Source organism: Ambystoma mexicanum, chromosome 7p (assembly GCF_040938575.1).
Source record: "Ambystoma mexicanum isolate Mex_15411 chromosome 7p, UKY_AmexF1_1, whole genome shotgun sequence".
In the NCBI taxonomy this organism is placed as follows: Eukaryota; Metazoa; Chordata; class Amphibia; order Caudata; family Ambystomatidae; genus Ambystoma; species Ambystoma mexicanum.
Genome location: NC_090939.1, coordinates 178691967 through 178712720, shown reverse-complemented (window position 1 = coordinate 178712720; position 20754 = coordinate 178691967). Strand labels below are relative to the sequence as shown.

The 20754-nt window shown below is 43.3% G+C and overlaps 1 protein-coding gene across 1 annotated transcript in view; it reads left to right on the top strand.

Annotated features, from left to right (window-relative positions):
- UMODL1 (uromodulin like 1) overlaps nucleotides 1-20754 on the top strand; it is a 482641-nt gene that overhangs the window by 416539 nt on the left and 45348 nt on the right. Inside the window, exon 13 of the mRNA XM_069636212.1 lies at nucleotides 10332-10491. Within this exon, the coding sequence (XP_069492313.1) occupies nucleotides 10332-10491 (160 nt within the window). The remainder of the gene's footprint in view (nucleotides 1-10331; nucleotides 10492-20754) is intronic.

Here is a 20754-nt window from a genome sequence, read left to right as displayed (position 1 = left end):
CCATTCCCATTATGCCCTATGGGGGCAAAAATGGGAATGGGGAAGGGCCTTGGTGATTGGGGAATTACCGGCCCCGCTCACCTTGGAGTAGGCCGGTAATTCTGCCATCCACCAAGGTGGACACGTTAAAATACCGGCGGCAACCATGGCGCTAATAGCGCCATGGTTACCGCACAACGTGTAATGAGGCCCTATGTGTGGTTTGTTTTGTTGTTGCAGTGTGGTGAAGTGTATGTGGCTTGCTGTGCAGGGATGTGGATGTGTTTGTTTAATGTTTGAGAGGTGTATGCAGAAAGAGTTGAGGTTTAGCGGTTGGGTAAGTGGGGACCTTGTTGCTTTTGGACATCGCTCACTCGGTGAGTTTCTCATCGTGTTCTGTGTATAGTGTCATTTCTCTGTCACTGTTTGGTTGACTGTGGGTTGGAAGGGGGTGAGCCCCCCCTGGGGTCGTGAAGTGTATGGTATTAGGTTGCTCTTGTCACCAAAGGGGGATTCCTGCCATCACCTCCCTGAGCTTCTAAGGAAGGTTCCCTCCCACCGAAACGTGGCTGTTCCGTGTTTCACTGGGTCCCAGTTAATTGGTTAGTTCTCCTTCTGCAGCCACAGTGTCTGAGCTTATGTGATGCCCAGATTAGGTGTTGGCACAGGGTTTGGTACATCCTGGGTGCCCTCCCTCCTTGGCTTCTTCCTTACATGCACGCTTGTTGTGGCACGTTTTATTTCCAAGTTTTTTTTTTTTCAATGCTCAAATTACAGTTAAAAATATGTCAGAGGTGTTCCGGGGTTGTCTACATTCTCGGCAGGAGTTGGTGTGAGTTTCTACAGTCTTTTCTCCATTGTTCCCAGTCACCAGCAGGAGAAACTTATACTTTAAAAACTTCACTGTGAATGGGATCGTTCCAGAGGGGTCCACAGTCTTGGCAGTCTCCGGTAGATGATCAGTGGGTGAGTGCTTAACTACATATTCCACCTCTGGAGCGTACTGCTTTGTTGTAGGTTGGTTGTGCTGAAAGGAAGTGTCGAGATCTGAGTGGATTTAGCACAATACTGCACAGTCCCCTTTCTACGAGAGAGATGTCAGCCTTCCAGGTGAAGAAGCCACGTTTGCACAACAGGACTCCAAGTGGATGAGTCCAGGAAGTGAAGGAGTGGCAGGACCTCCCTGTGACTGTGGAGGTGAGTGGGCCCTTTTTTGTCACACTGGAAACCACAAACTTGAGTGGCAATGTGCGGATTGTTGATTCCGGTGCCCCTGGTTACCATTTCACCCGCCCCCCCCCGACTCCTTTTAACATTGATGTCACTGTAACGGTCAGCACTCCGTCTTTTATAGATGCAGCAAAATCATCGGACTGTAATGGTAGGGGCATGTTCTTACGGCAAATGAATTGTCACCACATTGCATTCACGAAGGAGTGAAGTCCTGTGGTATCATAGAAACATTACCCGATTCATTGCCCAAACTCCCCCAAAATGCTTAGTGCTACTTGAACCGTCGGTAGCTGACCAAAACCCAGAAGGAGGAAAAGTGGTTTCGCTTTCAGCTCTGGCAGTATCGAAGGGGTGCCAGGAAGACAAACAATATTTTGAATTTCCCACGCACACAGTAAAACCAAAAGCAGACCCATTGGGATCTCAACTGATTATGAAACAGACTATGCACGCCCCAAAGAGGACTCAAAAAGTCCAAAAGGCTATGTGGGCTGGCAACCAGTCGGCTTGCGATCTAACAAAACTTTTCTGAATCACAGATTTGTTTATCGCTCTTCAGCTCCAAACAAAAACATGGGGCTAAATTCCTGGCTTGATTCCGCGCCAGCTATTAAGATGCACGCTGGAGATGTACCTGATGCGGAGCTGTTGGAGAGCATGAGTCTTATTTAATGCATATCAGCTGTTTCATATGATTCAACATCAACAGTGGAGCATGAACGCTCAGGACATGGCTCGTCGGCTAGGCCTTATTTACTGGGAGACTGGACGCTTCAGTGGGTGTTTGGGCAGAGGATTGTTCATTAATGGGTGCCCTGCGGCAAAATAAGCTGGTAAAGACCCCAAAGACAGTGAGAAAAGGTTGCCCGTACTGAATGAGAGTCAGGAACCATACTCGAAGAAAACTTGGTATAGTTACATTGAAACCACGAGTATACCAGAGGCTAACATTATTCAATTTCAGGCTGATGATACTAAACGAAAGAGCCCTTTTCTTGACTCTATCGGCATATATTAATTATCTAATAAACAAATGAGTATGTTAAAATCTTTAATTCCAGCCGAGAAAGTGGTTGCCCAAGTCAGATGTAAAAGACTCAGGTCTGCCTTGGAAAGCTCCACGTCTTTGTCGTCTAGTGGATTGCCAGTAATAATAAAAGGTGAAGACCTTACCATACTACTCCACCAATCAGAGCCGGTAAATTGTCTGAGGCCCATTTGACCACACCACGCATTAAGATCAGTACCTTGGTGGCCTTATCAGTTACTATGGCTCCCTTCACAAAATTGTATGAGAGTATAAGTGACCAGTTAAATGATCAAACAACTCTCATAGTGATGCTGCACTCCAATATGCTATTTGTGGAAGGATTTGTTACAGCGGTCTAAGGAAACCTGGGAAAAAACACTCAGCAAATTACAAATATATTCCATAGTATCCTTGATCCCATTATTCATGTGAGAAATCAAAGAAGACTATTGAGGTTGATGTCGATACTTCCAGATCAAAGTGTGTTGGATGCATCAAAACCATCCGAATGCTCTCCATACAAAAGCTGAAAAGAGAATCAATCCATTGAATTGCATAGAAAGTGCTGTAAAATTGTTACAGAAGGCAGGAGATGTGTCACTAGTGGCGGAAATCTCCATGGGTGAGGAGGAAGGGGCTGAGTGATCTTGTTTAAGCCACATTTGGTAGCCCAGTAGAGGTTGAAGACTGCCCTAAAGAATGTTCAATATTTTCAAGGTAAAACTGGCGACAAACTCGTCGGATGATTCAACAGTAGCAGCAGTACAAAAAATATAAAATTCACAATGTAACTAGAAGATTTAAATCAAACAAGTCATGTAACTTTTTAAGAAACCTGGTCCTTTCTGACAGTCAGAATCATGCTGGAAAGAACAAAACTGAAGTTATCAAGGAAGTGCAGAATGTCATCAACCAAGAATCAGGTAATAGAAAATTTGAAGACCCACAACATCTTGATTCCCAAATCAACGAATTGAGCGACGGCTTTCTGACTGTTTCACCATATTCAATCACAGAAAATAAGAGGGTGTGGAAATTAGTCAGCACAGTCCCTCACTTGAGGGTAACTTGGTAGCCCACCCAACAATTATAAATTCAACATCAACGATTGGCCGCCATTACGACCAGCAAGCGGCCAACTAATAGCGTGGTCCTACAAGGCAGCGAACAGGAATGTTTGGTGGTGGTTCTGGAACTAAGGTACCAGAACGTACAAAGGATGCCATATTTATACCCGATGCTGAAAGTGTGAATGAGGAGAATTATGACTTGGTGCTAACCCAGGCGGATAACCAATTTTTCCAAACTTTGGAACAGAAGCGCTTGGCCTTAACGTGTTGAGGCACCTACATCACATTCCAAGAATACACCTGATAACAGATCTTGCAACGGTTGAATTTTTGGAAGAGCGTCGGCTTGATAAAGTTGCTATCCACCTTACCTCTAGCTTAATCAAGCAGACAACACTAGAAGAGGCAAACCTCTTGTTACCTTTGGGTTTTGACTTGGTGTAGGTATAAACAGAATCTGTAGCCCCTAGTAACGGGTTATGGGAAAAAATGTGAAACCCTTTATGGGAAAAAATGATCAACACAAGGCAGGACGTTGCCTCGCCCGTAAGTCAGCCTATACAAAAATGACCTACGGGCAGCATCTTTTGACTGGACTCTGCACATCCCCCAAAAACTCTGTTTGCTATTACAATCGAAGGAAACGACAATTTTTTAAGAGGGTGGTAATGCAACAGGATGTACGACCTGGAACTGGCTTGCAGAAGCGCTGATCCTGAAATAAAGAAAAGACAAACGAAATCAGCTGAAGCCAGTGAAAGATCTAGTTCTGGGATTCTGGAATACGAGAGGCTTTAACCACTTATTCGATAATAATGAATCAGAACTTTATATTTTTTATATAGTCTGCTTGAAGAAACATGGCTGTGATCAGCCCCTATTTTGGACAGGATTACAATCTATGTGAATCCTGCTTAAAAGGTCCCAATGGCAGACCTACATCTGGCCTATTAACAGCTATTAAGAATGGAAGCGACTTGGATTTTAATGGCGACATATCATCCTAACGCTTATATTCAAGTCCTGTTGATTTGTGCTAGTTGTATAAGATCTAATAAGCCGCAATGGTTGATTCTGTTTAACTTGTACTGGAACTGTGTGGGAATAGAGGACTCACATTTTTCTTCCACAATTATGGGTATAATCGACAAATCCTATGAATTGTTACCTAGAATAAAGATCTGTGGTGACCTGAATATACATTGTTTTGACCAGAATAATGTTGTAATAAGGGAAGAAAACACAGCTTCCACCAAAGCAGAAAAAAAGGTTCTGCCTGGATGTAAGATTTGAGTTTCAGGAGTCTACACCTTGTAAACAGTAACAACAAGGGAAACATTCCAGCATGTGCAACATGCAAAAGGGGTTCACAAAGTAAAATACCGGATTACATTTTTGCATCTAGTAATTACCTCCCATGGATGCTGACACTGGAGGTAACCCCTACTGTTTGCAGCAACAATAGCATCCTAAAAATGTCCTGTATTACAACATGGGGCAAAACTCTTTAAATGTATTCCACTATGGTCGATGTTTCTCTAAGAAGAAATAGGTTAATTATGAATCTAACTAGAATAATCATGCTTACCGAGAGATTCACAAACCATGTGGAAAATACACAGACTTCGCTAGATTACCCTAGGTTTTTGATAGATTTTGTTGAGTTTCGGAAATCGGGCATGAAAACTCTTTTTCCCATAGACACTCATATGATGTGAAATTGGTGAATGCAAAAAGGAAATAGATGTCTGATTTAAAGAAACTGAAGGCACAGAGGACCCTGGATATTTCAAAGCTTTAAAAAAAGATTGAACAGCAGTATATAAATTGTCAGATCGCGGAAATTGCAATGTTGCAAGAAGACGCGGAAATCATGCTGCAAAACATTTCAGGAGAAATATGGCAGTTAATAAACTCACTTAATGTACCCCAGCAAGCACTATAAATAAATGCGGTAACAGAGGCACATTGGGTTAAACATTCTACCCTTTTATTCTCAAAAGTGAGTGAAAATTCTGGTTTGGATAACGAGAAGGCTTCTGGAGAATGGGCATTCCCGACAGATACAGATGACACAATAGCCTTGATAACAAACTCTAGCAACTCCAGGGCCCCTGGGCCAGATCGGTTGACTAACACCATGCTAAAGAAGGATGGGCGACATTTCTTTGGAAATTGTTTGCACATAATCAAAATATTTAAAAGAATACTGTACTCCTGGAAGTCCTCTGTAGTAGTGCTAATTTTCAAGAAGAGGGATATGTCATACTGTAAAAACTATGGACCTATCACCCTGCTTGATGTGGCAGATAAAATATTTGCTGCTTTCATTTTGGAGGGGCTGTCAAGGTTGGTTATAGAATTAGGCAACTACGATGCCCTCCAGTCAGGATTCGTAAAAGAGGTGGGTACATCCTTGAATGTGTTCTTGATTAACATCTTCAAGACTCGTGTAATGAGAAATAAAACCAAATTGTATCTGGCGTTTACAGATCTGGCCCAAGCCTTCAACACCGTGAACAGAAAGCGTCTTTGGGCCAAGTTAAATAGTTGGGCTTGCCCGAAAGACCTTTGTTAGGGAGAATTCTCAGAAATGTGCTAATTTCCCTTACCTTTTGAGAGTCCCAGCAACTTTGCTGGATTTCTAGGATATACATTTTTACCTGGAAAGAGTGTTAGCCTTGTTCCCCCTCCTTCATGTATTTTGATTTGTTTTTTACTTTTTGTGTTCTTTGGATATGGAGTTTTTAGACAAACCCCATAGGCATCATCTTTTTCTGTGTGTCACACAGCACCTTCAGTGCAGTGGCACAGGGATGTCTTACAGACTTCCCAAGGTTTAAATACCTTCTCTTGGACGGATAACTGTCTCCCAGTGCATGTAAAGTTAAATTGACTTTGCTAGTCTGTTTAAATTCATAATCCCAGCCCAAAATTATCTTCCTATAGAGTGCTGGAGCGGTTGCCTAGCATCTCCTATGTCTAAACACTCATGTAACAGTCCAATGTTACCCTTTCCTCTTGAAATGGCTGGTGGCAGTGGTTTTAGAACAAACTACCATGATTTTTCCCGACCGCTAGCACCGGTCGCTAAAAATCAAGTCAGCCATGTTTTTCAATATGGTGCCCAAAACCCTTCTGTAAAAACAGACTCCGGTCATCTTTTTTTGCCGTTTCTTTTAGGAAAGGTCCTTCTAGTGTTTGTCTCTGCGCGCCAAACCAGGTTTGGTCCCTTTGTTCGTTGGCCTTTGGCGGGCTTCAGTGCTGAAGCCCTCCTCTGGCGCATGAGTATCTGGGGTGGACAGGATGTGAGGGAGGTGCCCGAAACTCACTGTGCTTAGTCTCCTAGGAGACCTGAATGCACTCTGGCGTGATTGGCTGGCTGACTGTCCAGCAAGGACAGCCACCCTGCTGGGTGAGTGACACCTACGCTGGAATGAATGAGAGAAAACTGTTTAAAAGCAGGTCTCTGGGACTTGGAAAGCAGAGTCGACCATTGGAACGAAAGAACCGAAGACGAGCAGAAGGAAGACGACTGCTGCAACTCCTGGACCGTTGGTTTGCCCGGTGAAGCCCTGCTGCAGGTCCAAATTGCCTGAAACTCCCTCGACAGAGAAGCCCTTCAAGGACGCCTTCTTCCCTTGAGCTGGTGGGAACAACCAACTCGCAAGCCACTGGAAACCGTCTCCATACTGGTCGAATTTTCATCAGAGTGCTGTTGAAAACTGGATAGCCAGTGAGAAGGATACCATTTTATGGACTTTAAGGCACTTACACCTTAAAACCGTTGTTTAGCCAAGCTTGTGGCCTCTTCCCTGTGCAGTGCAGGAACCTCCCGACGTCCTCCTTCTTGTCCCCACGACTGAAGCTCAGGAACAGTGAGATCTGCAGGTACTGCCAGGAACAACTGCCTCAGCTACAGCTTTTCTTCATACTTAAGGTACTGTGCAAACTCAGTGTAGAAATCCTTTCTGCCGCGGTGAAAGTTTGTGAAACTTTCCCAACTCTGGAGTCTTGTTAGCTCCTAAACCGACCTATAACTCTTTTGCGTGCAAACTACTTCCAAGAACATTGGCAACGACTTAACTGTTCACTACCAGAACTGTGCTATCCTATCCAAGACACTGAACCATTGACTTTGGCCATGGCCTATTTAATTGAATTGCCTCTTGTAGTGAACTCAAACTATTTGCCCTGCCTATGAAAGTAACTGTGTTTTGATTATTAAAACCTGTGTCTTCATACCCCTTTTGAAAGTTACTGAAGTGCCATTTTGCTCCCACTTTAGGGGAGCCTAACTTGTTCAGAAACGTATTGGTTTAGTATTGTAGTGTATTGGTGTGTGATATTGAGCTGCTTATTACTACTGGAATGTTTTCTAACTATATGTGTAAATAAATGTATATCCTTTTACCAAGAAACCTTGATTAAGTATTTATTTGAACTACTGTGATTACAAGTCCTTTGTGTAACATCTTGTACAGCTCACATCCCTCTTGAGATAAGTCTGGCTGCTCAGCCACTGCTATCACATAACTGTGTAGTGCGGGCTTGTACCAAAGGTGAGATTGTGCTTACACCCGTAGTCTTAATTGTGTGTAGTGTTCCCAAAGGGTACTGCATGTAATTCTGCCTAACAACCTTCTGGAGGCAATAAAAGATTTACATTCAGGAACCTCCCTGCCAGTATGACTGGGCATAAAGGAACTGCTCTCACGTTCTATTAAAAGAGGAAAAGTTCTCAAACAGAACTGTTCACTCATGCCAACCCTTGTTAACTTGTTCATCCCTGACCTAAAAGATACTTTGAGAAAGGCCAACCCAGTATCAATGGGGTGACTTTAGACAGACTGCTGTATGCAGACAATTTGGTCATCATCGATCAAACACCTATTGGGCTGCAACGACAACTAAGTGCCCTGCATTACTACGATGACCACAACTGTTTGAAGATCAATGCTTCTAAATCAAGGATATTAATCTTGCACTCTGCAAAAGGGAAAAAAGTATTAGTAGTTCTCGGTAGTTAAATAACAAGACCCTTATGAGAGTCAATTCCTTCGGGTACCTGGAGATGTGTTTAAATATCAGCCTGAAAGATGGCCCAATGGAAGCCATTTTGAGAGTAAACGCTAACAATCTAGCAGCCCAGGGTCTTTTATTGAAAAAATATGGTGGGTTCTCGCTCACTCCTGTTATTTCTTTCTATAGTATGAAGGTCATCCCCATATTATTGTATGGTGCAGAAGCTTTTTTTGCCCTTCCTGGAAACGTATGGCTGGTCTTCGAGGGCCTTTTCTGGAAAAAGGTTCTCAGTATTCCCAATTGTGTACCGATCCCAATTCAAAGGTTAGAGCTTGATTTAATCTCACTGCATGCAATGGTTGTATGGAAATGTTTGGCACTATACTGTAAATGTATACTGCCAAATCCAGTAAGAAGATTCTGTATGATAAAAGGTGCTATCTTATACCAAAGGGAGCATACTCTGGTCGAGTGGAAGAGGGTTTGTGTGAGATCTTGGTAAATGTGGGTACCTCTGAGGAGACTTTATTGAACAACCCGATAGCAGTAAAACATAGTCTATGTTGGCAAGACTGACTAGAGAAACAAGATCATAGACAAGGTTATACATTGTATGCTCAACCCTATCCGGAAGTCAGGCAATATAATACTCTTCCCAAATATATGTCCAAATTTCCAAATTGATTTTTTCGTGCACAATATATGCAATTTCGTTCCAATCCCTATCCAACTAAAGAAGTATTAGTAGTGTGAAATCGACATAGTGACAAAGATGTGACATGTAGACTCTTCAAAATTAAGAATGTTAAAGAATCCCTTCAACATCTTCTATTGTTTTGTACAGCATTAACTGAAATAAGGTCAAGATTCTTAGGGAATTTTTTGTGTTAATCAAGTTCTGTTACTTGCCGAGTGGTGGTTCATTTTTATATGTGGGGAACAGATATCCTTAATTTTAGCATTGATTAACTTTTTAAAGGAAGTGTTTAAATTATTTGAGTAATATTAAGAAAGTGATTATAATTATAATTGTTCTTTTATAACATGTTTACTACTGGGGACCAGTTTCTAAGTGCAAGCCCAGGATTCAAACCATTCCCGGCCGCCTTATATCCCGGAATTACCGGGATATTACAGGTGGCGGGAAGGGTGGTAAATCCCGATTCCATGGAGTCCCATAAGTAATACTGCTTCTGGTCATACCGGCTGTCTTTTGCTGGTACTTGTACATTGCCGGTCTGGAAAAGGGCACGTATATTTTAATACGGGCACTTTTCTTTCTGCACCACCAGAGTCCTAATGACCCCCCTAGTCTCGAATTTGGATAGGTGCACTTAAGTAATAGGAAGGCTACACTTTTTTAATTTAGCCCACACTGTTCAAAACAATCATCTTCCAAATCCTTCACTGACATTTATTTATTTATTGTTTAATGTCCCCTTTTCTTTGCAGAATAATGTGTCAAGTGTTAGGATGTTTTAAAGATTCTGGAGCAGATCAGGGTGACCGTAGTGAAGTAGGACCATCGTGAAAATCACATTGAAACCCATCTTGATCCATTATTCACATTGACCTGTTGTTTATTAATGATTGTTTTATGAACTACATTAACTTGTGTTTTGATTCATGATTTTTATCAACCTGTTTTTTTTATCAGTGCTTGATATTAATGGTTGACTTGTGAACTAAGTGTGTGATTTATGAATTAATTTAATATCTATTTTTGAAGTCATAGAAGATTATAAGGAGGGTTGAAATTGATGAGAACAATTGCTGTATTAGATAAACTTCACGTGATCAAAATAGTCTTTTTATATTTATAGGGGCGGTCTAGTGTCTTATCATATGTTGTCAGGATGAACATGATGGTTTAATATCTTGAGTTTGATTGAGACCCTTAAGTTGATTGAGTGTAATTTGATCAGGCAGATTGCCAAATCATTCCATGACTTCTCACCTATGAAAATGTGTTTGTTTTTCTCATACATTTTCAGCTGTTCAGTTGAAGGTACCAAAACCAGTGTTAACATAAATGGGGAAGATTGGAAAGCTGAATTTACCACCAGAGTCTTTGCCAACATTGAGATCCCAGTCATTTACCTGCACTGCAAACTGCACATTTGCAGGGCCACTTTGACACAGACCTGCAAACCGGTAGGACTTCCTGGCTGCATAGTACATGTGTGAATCATGTTTCTATATTTTTCATGTATTGCTACGAGGAGTAGCCACTTCTTAACAATCAGTGGAATTTGATCATTGGAATCAAATTTGTGATATCACATCATATGCAATTGTACATTGAATTTCCAAAATATCTGTTACATTATCACAGTAGTGCTGCAATACATTGGCAGCTCTGGCATCATGCTGCTTACATCTAATGAACAATTAAAGCAACATTGGCAAAAGCAGTATTTCTGATACCATCTGCTCCGACCCTGCTCATTGGCTCATTAGAGCTTAATTTTCTTCCCGCCTAGCTGGAGCATTCAAAAGCCAGCTCCACCAGGCTACGATTGAGTCGGGTTGCTTTGGTCAATTAATCACTGCTCTTCCTTCTTCCGCCTGCCCATTGACTCGTTAGAGCTTCCATTTGATTTTTCCATCCAGCTCAGTGAACCTAAAGCCAGCTCTACCAGGCTGTGACTGAGTCTGGGCTGCTTGGTCACGTGATCCCTGCTCTGCCCCCTCTCACCGCAAGCAACCTATTTTGTCTGACCCACCGAGGTGTCCTCATCGTGAGCATCTCAAGGGTGGACCAAGACAAGTGCTTCCTCTATTTGTACCTGTTAGGGCCTAGCAGGGTGAAAATGCCAGAACCACATCCCACTGACAGCTGCTAAGATATTACCATACGTCACCTAACCCCGAAACCAATTCCCATGCTCACTAGGGTTTCGTCAGGGAAACATTTGTGTCAGTGGCAAATATCCAACCTTGGTAACCTCATCCACGCTCCCCTAATCACCACACCTCGCCCTCACACTATCCGCTTAGATTATTATTATTAATGCTCACATGGCTGTCTGACACACAGCTGACATTGCCGATCTCATCATCACTCATAAGGCAGCATTAGCCTCTATGGAACTCCTGATATGTCAATTCCTACTATCACATAAGGATTCAACCACTTTTCACCCCGTACAACAACCACCTCATACGTGTGGCACCTTCATGGATGAAATCACTGACCTGTTGTCATCTGCTTCACTTTCCATCTCTACCAATAACTTCCTTGGGGACTTCAGCCTTCCAAGAACCCAGGCAACTAAAAACAGCAGACATGATATTCTAGCAAAATCCCTGAACATAATAAAACATGTGAAAAAGTCCAGCTTACATCAGGGGAAACATCCTAGACTTCGTTCTCGCATTCAAACACTTCAACCTCATTCCACTCAACTAGACAGACCATGCTGTAATCCCTTTCACCTCATCACAGACCCATCCTTCCCAGAAATGACTGGGCAATCTCCCCATGACGCCACATCACGACTTCAAAATCTTTCTGGGGGAAGCATTGGAAATCAGCCTAGCCAACCTCCCTTTGACAAACAACATGCATTCTCTAATGTAAACCGTCAATCAAACCTCAAATGAGTTGCTTAACCCACATGCCCCTAAACAAACTGGTGGTACAAAGTCAAACCACCCGCATCTGGTACACCCAGGAATTGACTGAGAGCAAATACACTAAAAGAGCACATGAAAACCATTGGCACAAAATGCACAAACCTGAGAACTTCATCACCCTTATAGTTTCACGCTCAAAATGTCGGGCTCTGATTATTGAAACTAAAGCCTCCTGCTACTTCTCAACAATGTCTGCAGCTCTAATAATAGCAGAGCCCTCTATGTGACAGTCAAACACTGTGAAAACCTCCTGTCCCTTAAGGATCTCACTGACGCACTCATTCAATAAAGCCGCCCTCTTATACCAATGCCATCATACCTCCAACCACCCTAAGATAACATCTCGGGTCATGTTCTCATCACACTCCTTCAGATTGTTATTGTCTTCCTCAACCAGGGCATTTTAACAATCTGCTTAAAAACAGAGTGGATCCGCTCACTCCTTAAGAAACCAACACAGATGACCTTGCAAACTACCAACCAATTACCAGCCTCCCATATATTGGTAAAATCATTGAGAAGGTAATAGTGATTCAACTTACAAGCAAATAAACTGGTCAGCATTGCTCAGAGCTTCTAATCAGGGTTTCATCGTAAATGCAGCCAACAAACAGATCATCAATGATACCCTGCAGATCAATAGAGAATGGGGATTCCTGTCTCTTTCGGCCTTCTGCATTTATTCGCTGCCTTCAATATGGTGGACGACCAGATTCTGATCAACCTCCTGTGGGGACAAGGAATGACGAGACTGACCAAGTGGTGCTATGATGTTTGCTATAGACTTTTATTCAACATAAGAATACACCTATTTGTCTTTAACTGTAATGGGGGTTTCCCTACCTAAACTAAAGAAATGTGGGTGCTTGTTAGAAAGTTTGTGTAACTCCAAATCAAAAGGTACTGTCTCAGTCAAAAATGCTCCTCCTCTATCCCTGTCATTACAATAAATCATACAAAGTTCTACTTGTGTTGTAACCCAGGAGAATGACTCCCTTCTCCTGGATGTAAAGTTCCCCAAAGATTCTCAGGTTGTTCAAAACAAATGTTCCATAAAGGTTCTGGGATTCTTGTAAACCAAAACAAATTTATTTTACAGGATATTTGTGGGGCCACGTGAATGACTCCCTTCTCCTAGATGTATCCCCAATGTCTTTCACAGTTCTCAGAAATACTTGTAATTTCCTTACAGAGGTTTTCACTGACTTAACTTTCTTTATGTTCTTCATTCTGTCTCCACTGGGGCGACGAAGATGCTCTGAGTCCCTCTTGACTCTCAAGCACCACACTCTTGTGGAATTGAGTTACAAAATGGTTCACCACTCCATTGACTTCGATACTGTTTACAATCTTGTTTCTTCCCAGGCCCCTCCCAGACTTATTCCTGTTGCCATTATCTTCTTCAGGGGAACTCTTCACCCGTTTTGCCAGTTGTCACAGATCCACTTTTTCTACTTGCACTACGGCCTTCTTTTCTCCATGGCCAGCTACTGATGGTGGTCTTGGCGTAGTTGTCGGACCTCTCGATCCACCTGTGACAAGTCACACCACCACCAGAGTGGCTTGCCCTCTCCACATGGTCGCCAACATTGCTCTGCTGTAGGCAACAATAGGCTGTCTCGGCACCATTGTCAGACCTGATTGTCCACCCACTACAGGTTGCGCCACCGCCGCTCTGTCTCTCCAGGTTCACCATGCCGGTTCCCAACTGACTAGCAAGATGCTTCTCGGGCATCCCGCCGTGCCACCAATCACATCCTTATCCCCCCGGAAAGGAGTCCCAATCCTTGAGATCCTGCTGTGTGTTAGCGGCCTCACCTCCCTAGCCTCATGGGAAGGGATTCTCTCCTGGGGAGAAGTGGTGCTATCTAAAGGATCGTCACACTGCTCAAACAAAGAATAGGCTTTGTAGGAACAGTTCTTAACTGGATCTCCTCTTACCGCTTGGACAGATACCAGGCTGTCCAGATGGGGAACTTCGGTTCTTCCGCTGCCCAATTACCTGCCAAATGCCACAGGGCTCAACCCATTCCCCAGTAATCTTTGATCTGTACATGGAACGACTGGGATCACTGCTCGAGACGCAGACATCTTGCTGCACCAGTACGGGAATGACACCTAGGTGTACCTTTAAAGTACACTGCTGTCACAGCATCACTTACCTTCCCAAATGTCTTGTTACATTCCTAAGTGTATCACAAGCGCATACCTACAACTCAACCTGACAACAATGAAATTCCTGCTCCTTGGCTACCCCTCCAAAAGGGAACTCACACATGGTTTGCTAAATGAGATGCACCTTCCCACTTGCCCCATCCACCAATTCCTTTGAGTTCATCGTGGACAGCAACATCTCCTTTCGGCAGCACATCAACAAGAAAGCCCAGACGATGTGCTATCATATCCGGATGCTTCGCAAGATTAAGTTCTTCCTCCCAACCCAAGGACTTCCAGACCATAGTATAGGCTCTCTGGATTGCACACGTTAATGCGGCAAGCCCCTCCTCGCCGGGCTCCCATGGGACACCTGGGTCCCCTCGAAGCAGTACATCACGCTGCAGCCCACCTTATCACTGTTTTTCAAAAATTGAAGCACACCACCCCATTCTGTGTGACCTTCACTGGCTCCCTATCCCTGCTAGAATCCTTTACAAAATTGCCTGTATGACCTCGAAGGAGGTGAATTGAGTGACCCCATTGGAGTCGGGAAGGGAGTAAGGCAGGGGTGTGTTCTTGCTCCCCTGCTGTTAAACCTTTATAAAAACTCCCTTGTCTCGACCCTAGTAGCACCAGATGCGGGTGAGCCACATTACCGGGGCAGAATGTTCCTGATCCTAAGCTATGCAGACGACGCAGTGCTGTTTGCATGGATGCCCAAATCCTCACAGAGACTTGGGAACACCTATTGTGATTACATATCAACTTGTGGCCTCACAGTAAATGCTGGGAAGTGCTACGTCATGTGCTTTGCCAATCGTCCCCACAGGATTCCTCCCATACTGCTGAATGAACTCCATTTACAGGACTGTACAGATTTTCCTTATTTGGGGATCAGGTTCAATTATAGATTGACTTGGCAGGCGAATGTAGAAGCATAGAGGTTTAGGGTGAATCAGGTTATTGGAGGGCACTTCAGATTTGCCAACCAAATGGGGCTGCATTCAATAGAACATATGCTGTAGGTGTATAGGAGGAAAGCTCTGGTGGCAGTACACTCTGGGCTGGTGTGAACATGAAGTCCTTACAGAGTGCTGAAAGTATTTTTTGCGCACGCCTCCTATGGGTATCATGCTCAATACCATCACATATCCTGCACTTGGAGCTGGGCATGGCCCACCTATTGGACTTGCTTTCCTTGCTGACAATTTTGTTCTGGTGGGCTGTGTGGACCAATGAAGAGGGGTCACTAAGAAGATTACTGCTAAGGAATGTTCTATCATTGGGGAACTATCAGAACATTGAATGGCTTTCCTATATCAAAAACACCCCAAGTTCACTGGGGTTAGGCGATTGTTTCAGGAATCCATAGAACATTGCTTGCTTGCCCAAGAGGCTCATAAAAGAAAGATTTGGGACACTAAGGGTATCTATGAGAGAGGATGTGAATATGTGTAAGGCCTCAGTTAGGAGCTACCTCCTGGTTTCACCAGGAGGGGGAAGCAGCTGATTATTTGGCTAAGGTCCCTAACACTCTTCATTGGGTTTTGCTAACCAGGGCCCGGCAAAATGGATTCCACCTTAAGTCAATTACTTGTAAGTGGTCCAGGGAGCTAAATGGGGATGGGTTTTGTTTTTGCAGAGAATGGGAAATACTTGGAACATTTTGTTCTCTTCTGCCCACTCTATAATGATGTCTGCAAACGCTTCTTTTGAAATGACCTCCGTGAATCTGGTTTCCGTCATTGGAGACCAGAATGTGTTAGGCTGCTGTCCCTTCCTGATGTGGGAAGTCCTTTTGCCCTTACCAGTTATGTAGATCCAAGCTCCTTAGTTTATATTTCTCTTCGCTTTTTTAATTTCCCACCCAGTTAGCTTGCTTTTCTAGCTCTTTGAGCTATATGCTGCGGGTTATGCTCTGAGATTTTATTGATCGGTGGCGCTGTATCAAGAATTTTAATGTATGCCCTTTGCTTGATTTTTTTACCCTTTTGTGTCTGGCTATATACTTATTGTATTATTCCATGAGGTGAATGATGTTTTTATTCACTGTTTTGCACTGATTCTTTTTATGGATTTTGTGTCTTTACTGACCAGTGGTGGTGTCCTACAAATTTCTTAATACGTCCTTTTTAATTTTATACTTTTTGATTGTGTTGTAATTGTTCGAGCTGATGGACATGCTTTTACTTCATAATGTATTGTTGTTTTTGTATTTGATGTTTAATGGATTGTCACAATCCGAATAAACATTAACTTGAACTCGGGCCTGTATAACCTCCGAGGCAAGCACCGTCCTGATGCCCCCCACCTTGCACACAAACTTAATACCTCAGGAGGCACAGACTCCCTTTGAGCCAAACCACTGCTGGGCTGGAAACTAAACTATCTTGCAAGGAAAAGACCAGGAAACAGTCCTTGTGTTGCTATGCCACGGCATACTGGCAGACTATCGGGGTGGCAATCAATGCTGCGCTCCTGCTTTTCAGGAAAGAACGGAAAACCCTACTCTACAGGGAATTCGTAACCAACCATGGTTCTATCACAGCACTGGACCCATTGTAAACTGCACTCCTGTTCCGAATTCCTTGTGTTCCTTAAATGTTTGTACTGTGCTCCGTTGCTCTCAAACTATGTTTTTGCTACATATAAAACCCAAATACAAATGCAAAAAATATTTAAATTCCTAATATTTCAATACTTTGAAGTTAATTCCTGGATGCACCGTGGGGGGGGGGGGGTTGACTTCAATGCACCATTTTGCTTAGGGGCATGTGTGTTGACCAACTCCTTTGAGATTTGGTTGACGGTTTCCATTAGGGAATTCATGTTGGGGGTAACTGGGAGGTTGGCCAAGCTGATTTCCAATGCTTCCACCAGGACGTTTTTGTAGGAGTGACGTGAGGTCATGGTGAGAAGAACAGGTCTGTGGAAACGTTAAGTGTTATTCATCATCATCAACATTATCATACTTTATTCGGCTTTAGCCATAATGTCAAAAACAATATACAATACATAAACATCCATTGTGAATTCATAAAAGAGCATGGTGTATATAACAGATAACATCCATGTATTAAAAGACAAATAAAAAATGGTTTGAAGGATGAACATAGAATTCATTCAGAAAACCCAAGGGGGAGAGATACCTCGCAGCCCCTATTTAAAATCATTTACAGCGACAATATTTCAGCTTGCATCTTTAAACTTAACTTTAGCTCATAAAATAGAACACAAGTGAAGTTCACTACTATTTGATCAGTAGCCCATTTCAGCGTACACAGCCTATTATCAGGCTCAATCTCACTAGCCATGCCCTATGGATATACTTCACCACAACTATCACGGCGAGCAAATTGTTAGAATGTTTGCAATAGGTCAATGCTTCTGCAGCAGTGCACACCCCTGCGTTCTTAGCAGATGCTTTATATATTGTTGTCTCAAAGTATTAAAAATGAGGCGCAAAAACATAAAGTGGGTCATGGTTTCCTTCTCATGGTGGCACCCTTTGTACCCAAATTTCTCTTAGTAACCAGATAAACCGGTTCTAATTTCAATTTACAACACCCCTCCATCATCTTTAATCCTGTGTAGAAAACAATGGCCCTCTTTACTCTACCAAATGCAATCTGGTTCAGACCAGCGGGATCTGTCCACTGTGCAGATTTTTGAGCACGAAAAGTGTATCCTTGACATGCTACACCCAAGTCAGGCTCGGCCCCCCAACCAGACTCTTAGCATGGTCAAGTGCATCCCTCTACTTCACAAGCCCTTCATTTTTATAGAGGCAGAGCCAGTACATCAGGCGACGAAACATGGCGGTGTCTGCAGTAGGAGAAATGTCAGTCTCCAGTTGTAATAAAGTGCTCGGAGTACTCTGCGGTAGCATAGTGAGGAGGAAGTTGTTTTTAACCCTTGTGATTGATTTGATACTTAAAAAGACCCAGATCGCTGCCCCGAATAATGTAGTGGTACATGCTTGTTTTGTATATAGTTCAAGGACGGGGCAATTGCTCCCCTGCAGTGCCTGTTTAGAAAAAAGCCTTTACAGCCCTTCTGTACTCTTCCAGTGTAGCACATGATTTATTAAACTGGGCAGTCCACTGGCCAGTCTCATGAATCCAATCCTAGATAATCATATGAAGAAACCTGCTCCAATCCAATATCCCCTACCCAAACCGCTACATTTTGCTGTTTCACAAACTTAGGCTTGAAAACCATACATTTAGTTTTGGCAACATTAAGTGACAGTCTCAGTTCTTCACACTTTTTCAGAATCACAGGTAATGTAACCATCAAACCCTGGGGGGAGGTTGACAAAAGGAAAGCATCATCTGCAGGGTATCTTTCCTTGGCCATCTTTGGTGGATCCAAGCTTCCAATCATCAGGGCTGAGATCACTTCCTCCACATAGATGCTAAACAAAAGTGGAGCAAGTTCACGGCCCTGAATCACCCCCAAGGAAACTGTACATTTTTTATGCTAGTGTCAAAAAAATGCCATCCTAAAAGATGTTATGAAAAGGAAAGAACTGTCCTGCAACACCCCTTCACCCGATGTGGTGTCCAAAAGAAAATCATTTGCAGAGGTTAGAAAGTTTTCTGCAAATCATTACAACCTTTACTAGCCCATTAGAAACTCACTTCAATCAGGGCCTAAAGCTGGCCAACTCATTAAAAGGAGCAATTCATTTGCTATATGACCACAAAAAGAGGGATACTCCCAAATAACTCTGTGTGATTGGGAGGCGGTACATTCGTGCTTCATAGTTTCAAAACGTAGACTGTACATCCCCACCACACACCTTTAATTTTAACTGTACTTGACAATAATAATTCAACACCAGCTGACATCATATCTGAGGAATGTTTGAGAAGTTAGGAAAGGCTGGTGCTTGACATAAACATAGGTACAAAACCATAGACGTTGTTTGTTTATTAACTTTTATTATTTCTTAATAACTATTAAATGTTTGTCTAAACCACTTGGTCATGGTCCTATGGAAAGGTGTGATTAGGGAACAGCACAGGCTACCACACTGAAGTTAAAGGAAGGCAGGCTGTCAATACAAGCTCATATGGCCATGCAACGCAACATCTGCTGTCGGTACAGTGGAATGAGTTCCAGGATAGGTGGGCACTGGTGCGGAGCTCTGCGGCCGTGAAGGAGCCCTTTTTAGGAGTTGAATGCAAACCACAATGTTTACATAAGGAGGTTCAGGTAAACATCAATAGAGGAAGCTCACAACATTGAACTGGCTACCAGATGCAATGCTCAGCATTCCCCCCCTTTCTCCAGCCTTGGATCTTTCATGGATTCACATGCTGACACCATTCCCTGTCGTCAGGCTGAGAAACCCTGGTAATATAGTAGTTTTCCTATAGAAAAAACATTGACACCTTGAGTGTCCTATTGACGTCGTTGTGGGTGATTTTCGGCGCACCAATGGGAGGTCGAGTGTAAAGCTGCGCCCCAGGAGCTTCCCCTCAGATTTCAACCGTTTTCCAAACCGTTGGGATTCCTCACGCTTCTCTCCTGAGAGAATTTCTACTTTTACTGGAGAAAATTATTTTTCTTCAGCATTAGTTTTTCCGGTCTTTGGCACAGAAAAAAACTCATTTCCAGCTCCATTGTGGAATTTTCAGGACCCAAAAAGTCCTTGTTCAGGCCATATAAGACCTGTGGCCTGAAGAACGTGTACGAGGGAGACAGGCACTCAGAGTGCCTTTATTGTCTGTACCCGAATAATTTGGCCGACGGATGTGACATCTGTCAAGGGTTCTCACAAAAGACTCATTGAGACAGAAATAGATGCTTAATTTGTTGGCTCAACGAAGGGGCCTACCTGGAATCGGCTCGTCGCAACCACTCCCTCCGACAAGAGGTCGTCATCACGTCAGAGATCCAAATTTGAGGAACCAGCGATGAAAAAGCAAAGGACATGTGAGGCAAAATCGTCTTCCAGCCATGATAAGGTCAAACATCCATTACCTCATTAGAAACCGCTTCAAGTGCTGAAAAAGCCCAGGTACTCTCTAAGCACTCTTCCCAAGTGGCTACGTCAAAGTCACTGTCGGAGAGACCAAAAGAAAAGGGCTTGCACCTGTCTTCGAAATCCACAGACTCGCGGAAATCTCTGTTGTCGTAGGATAAACATAAATCGAGACCAATAACCTCTTCATCCTCATCGGTGAAAAAGTCTGCTTCGACGAGCACCAGTAAACACCAATCATCATCGGGATCACATTCTTCCGGACACGAGTCTTCCACAAAATATGAATCAGCTTCTAAATCGTCATTCAAACCTGTTGTCTGCTTCACCATCGACGACATCAATCATGGCGACTATAGCGTCGATGACAATCTTGGCTCCATCGATGTCTTGTCTCCCGTCGATGACTTCCTCAGTGATGACTACCTTGTCGATGACATCATTGACTACCACCTTGACAACGCCCATTCCATCGATGACTACCTCGTTGACGATTAAGAAAACACCCCTGGCGGAAAAGCAGACGCGTGCATCTTCTACGAGGCCCGAGTGTTCAGTAGTAGAAACAGAGGCAGTGTCCCCAAGAAGTATGTTAAAAACACCATCTGGAACCCCGCTACTCGACCAGC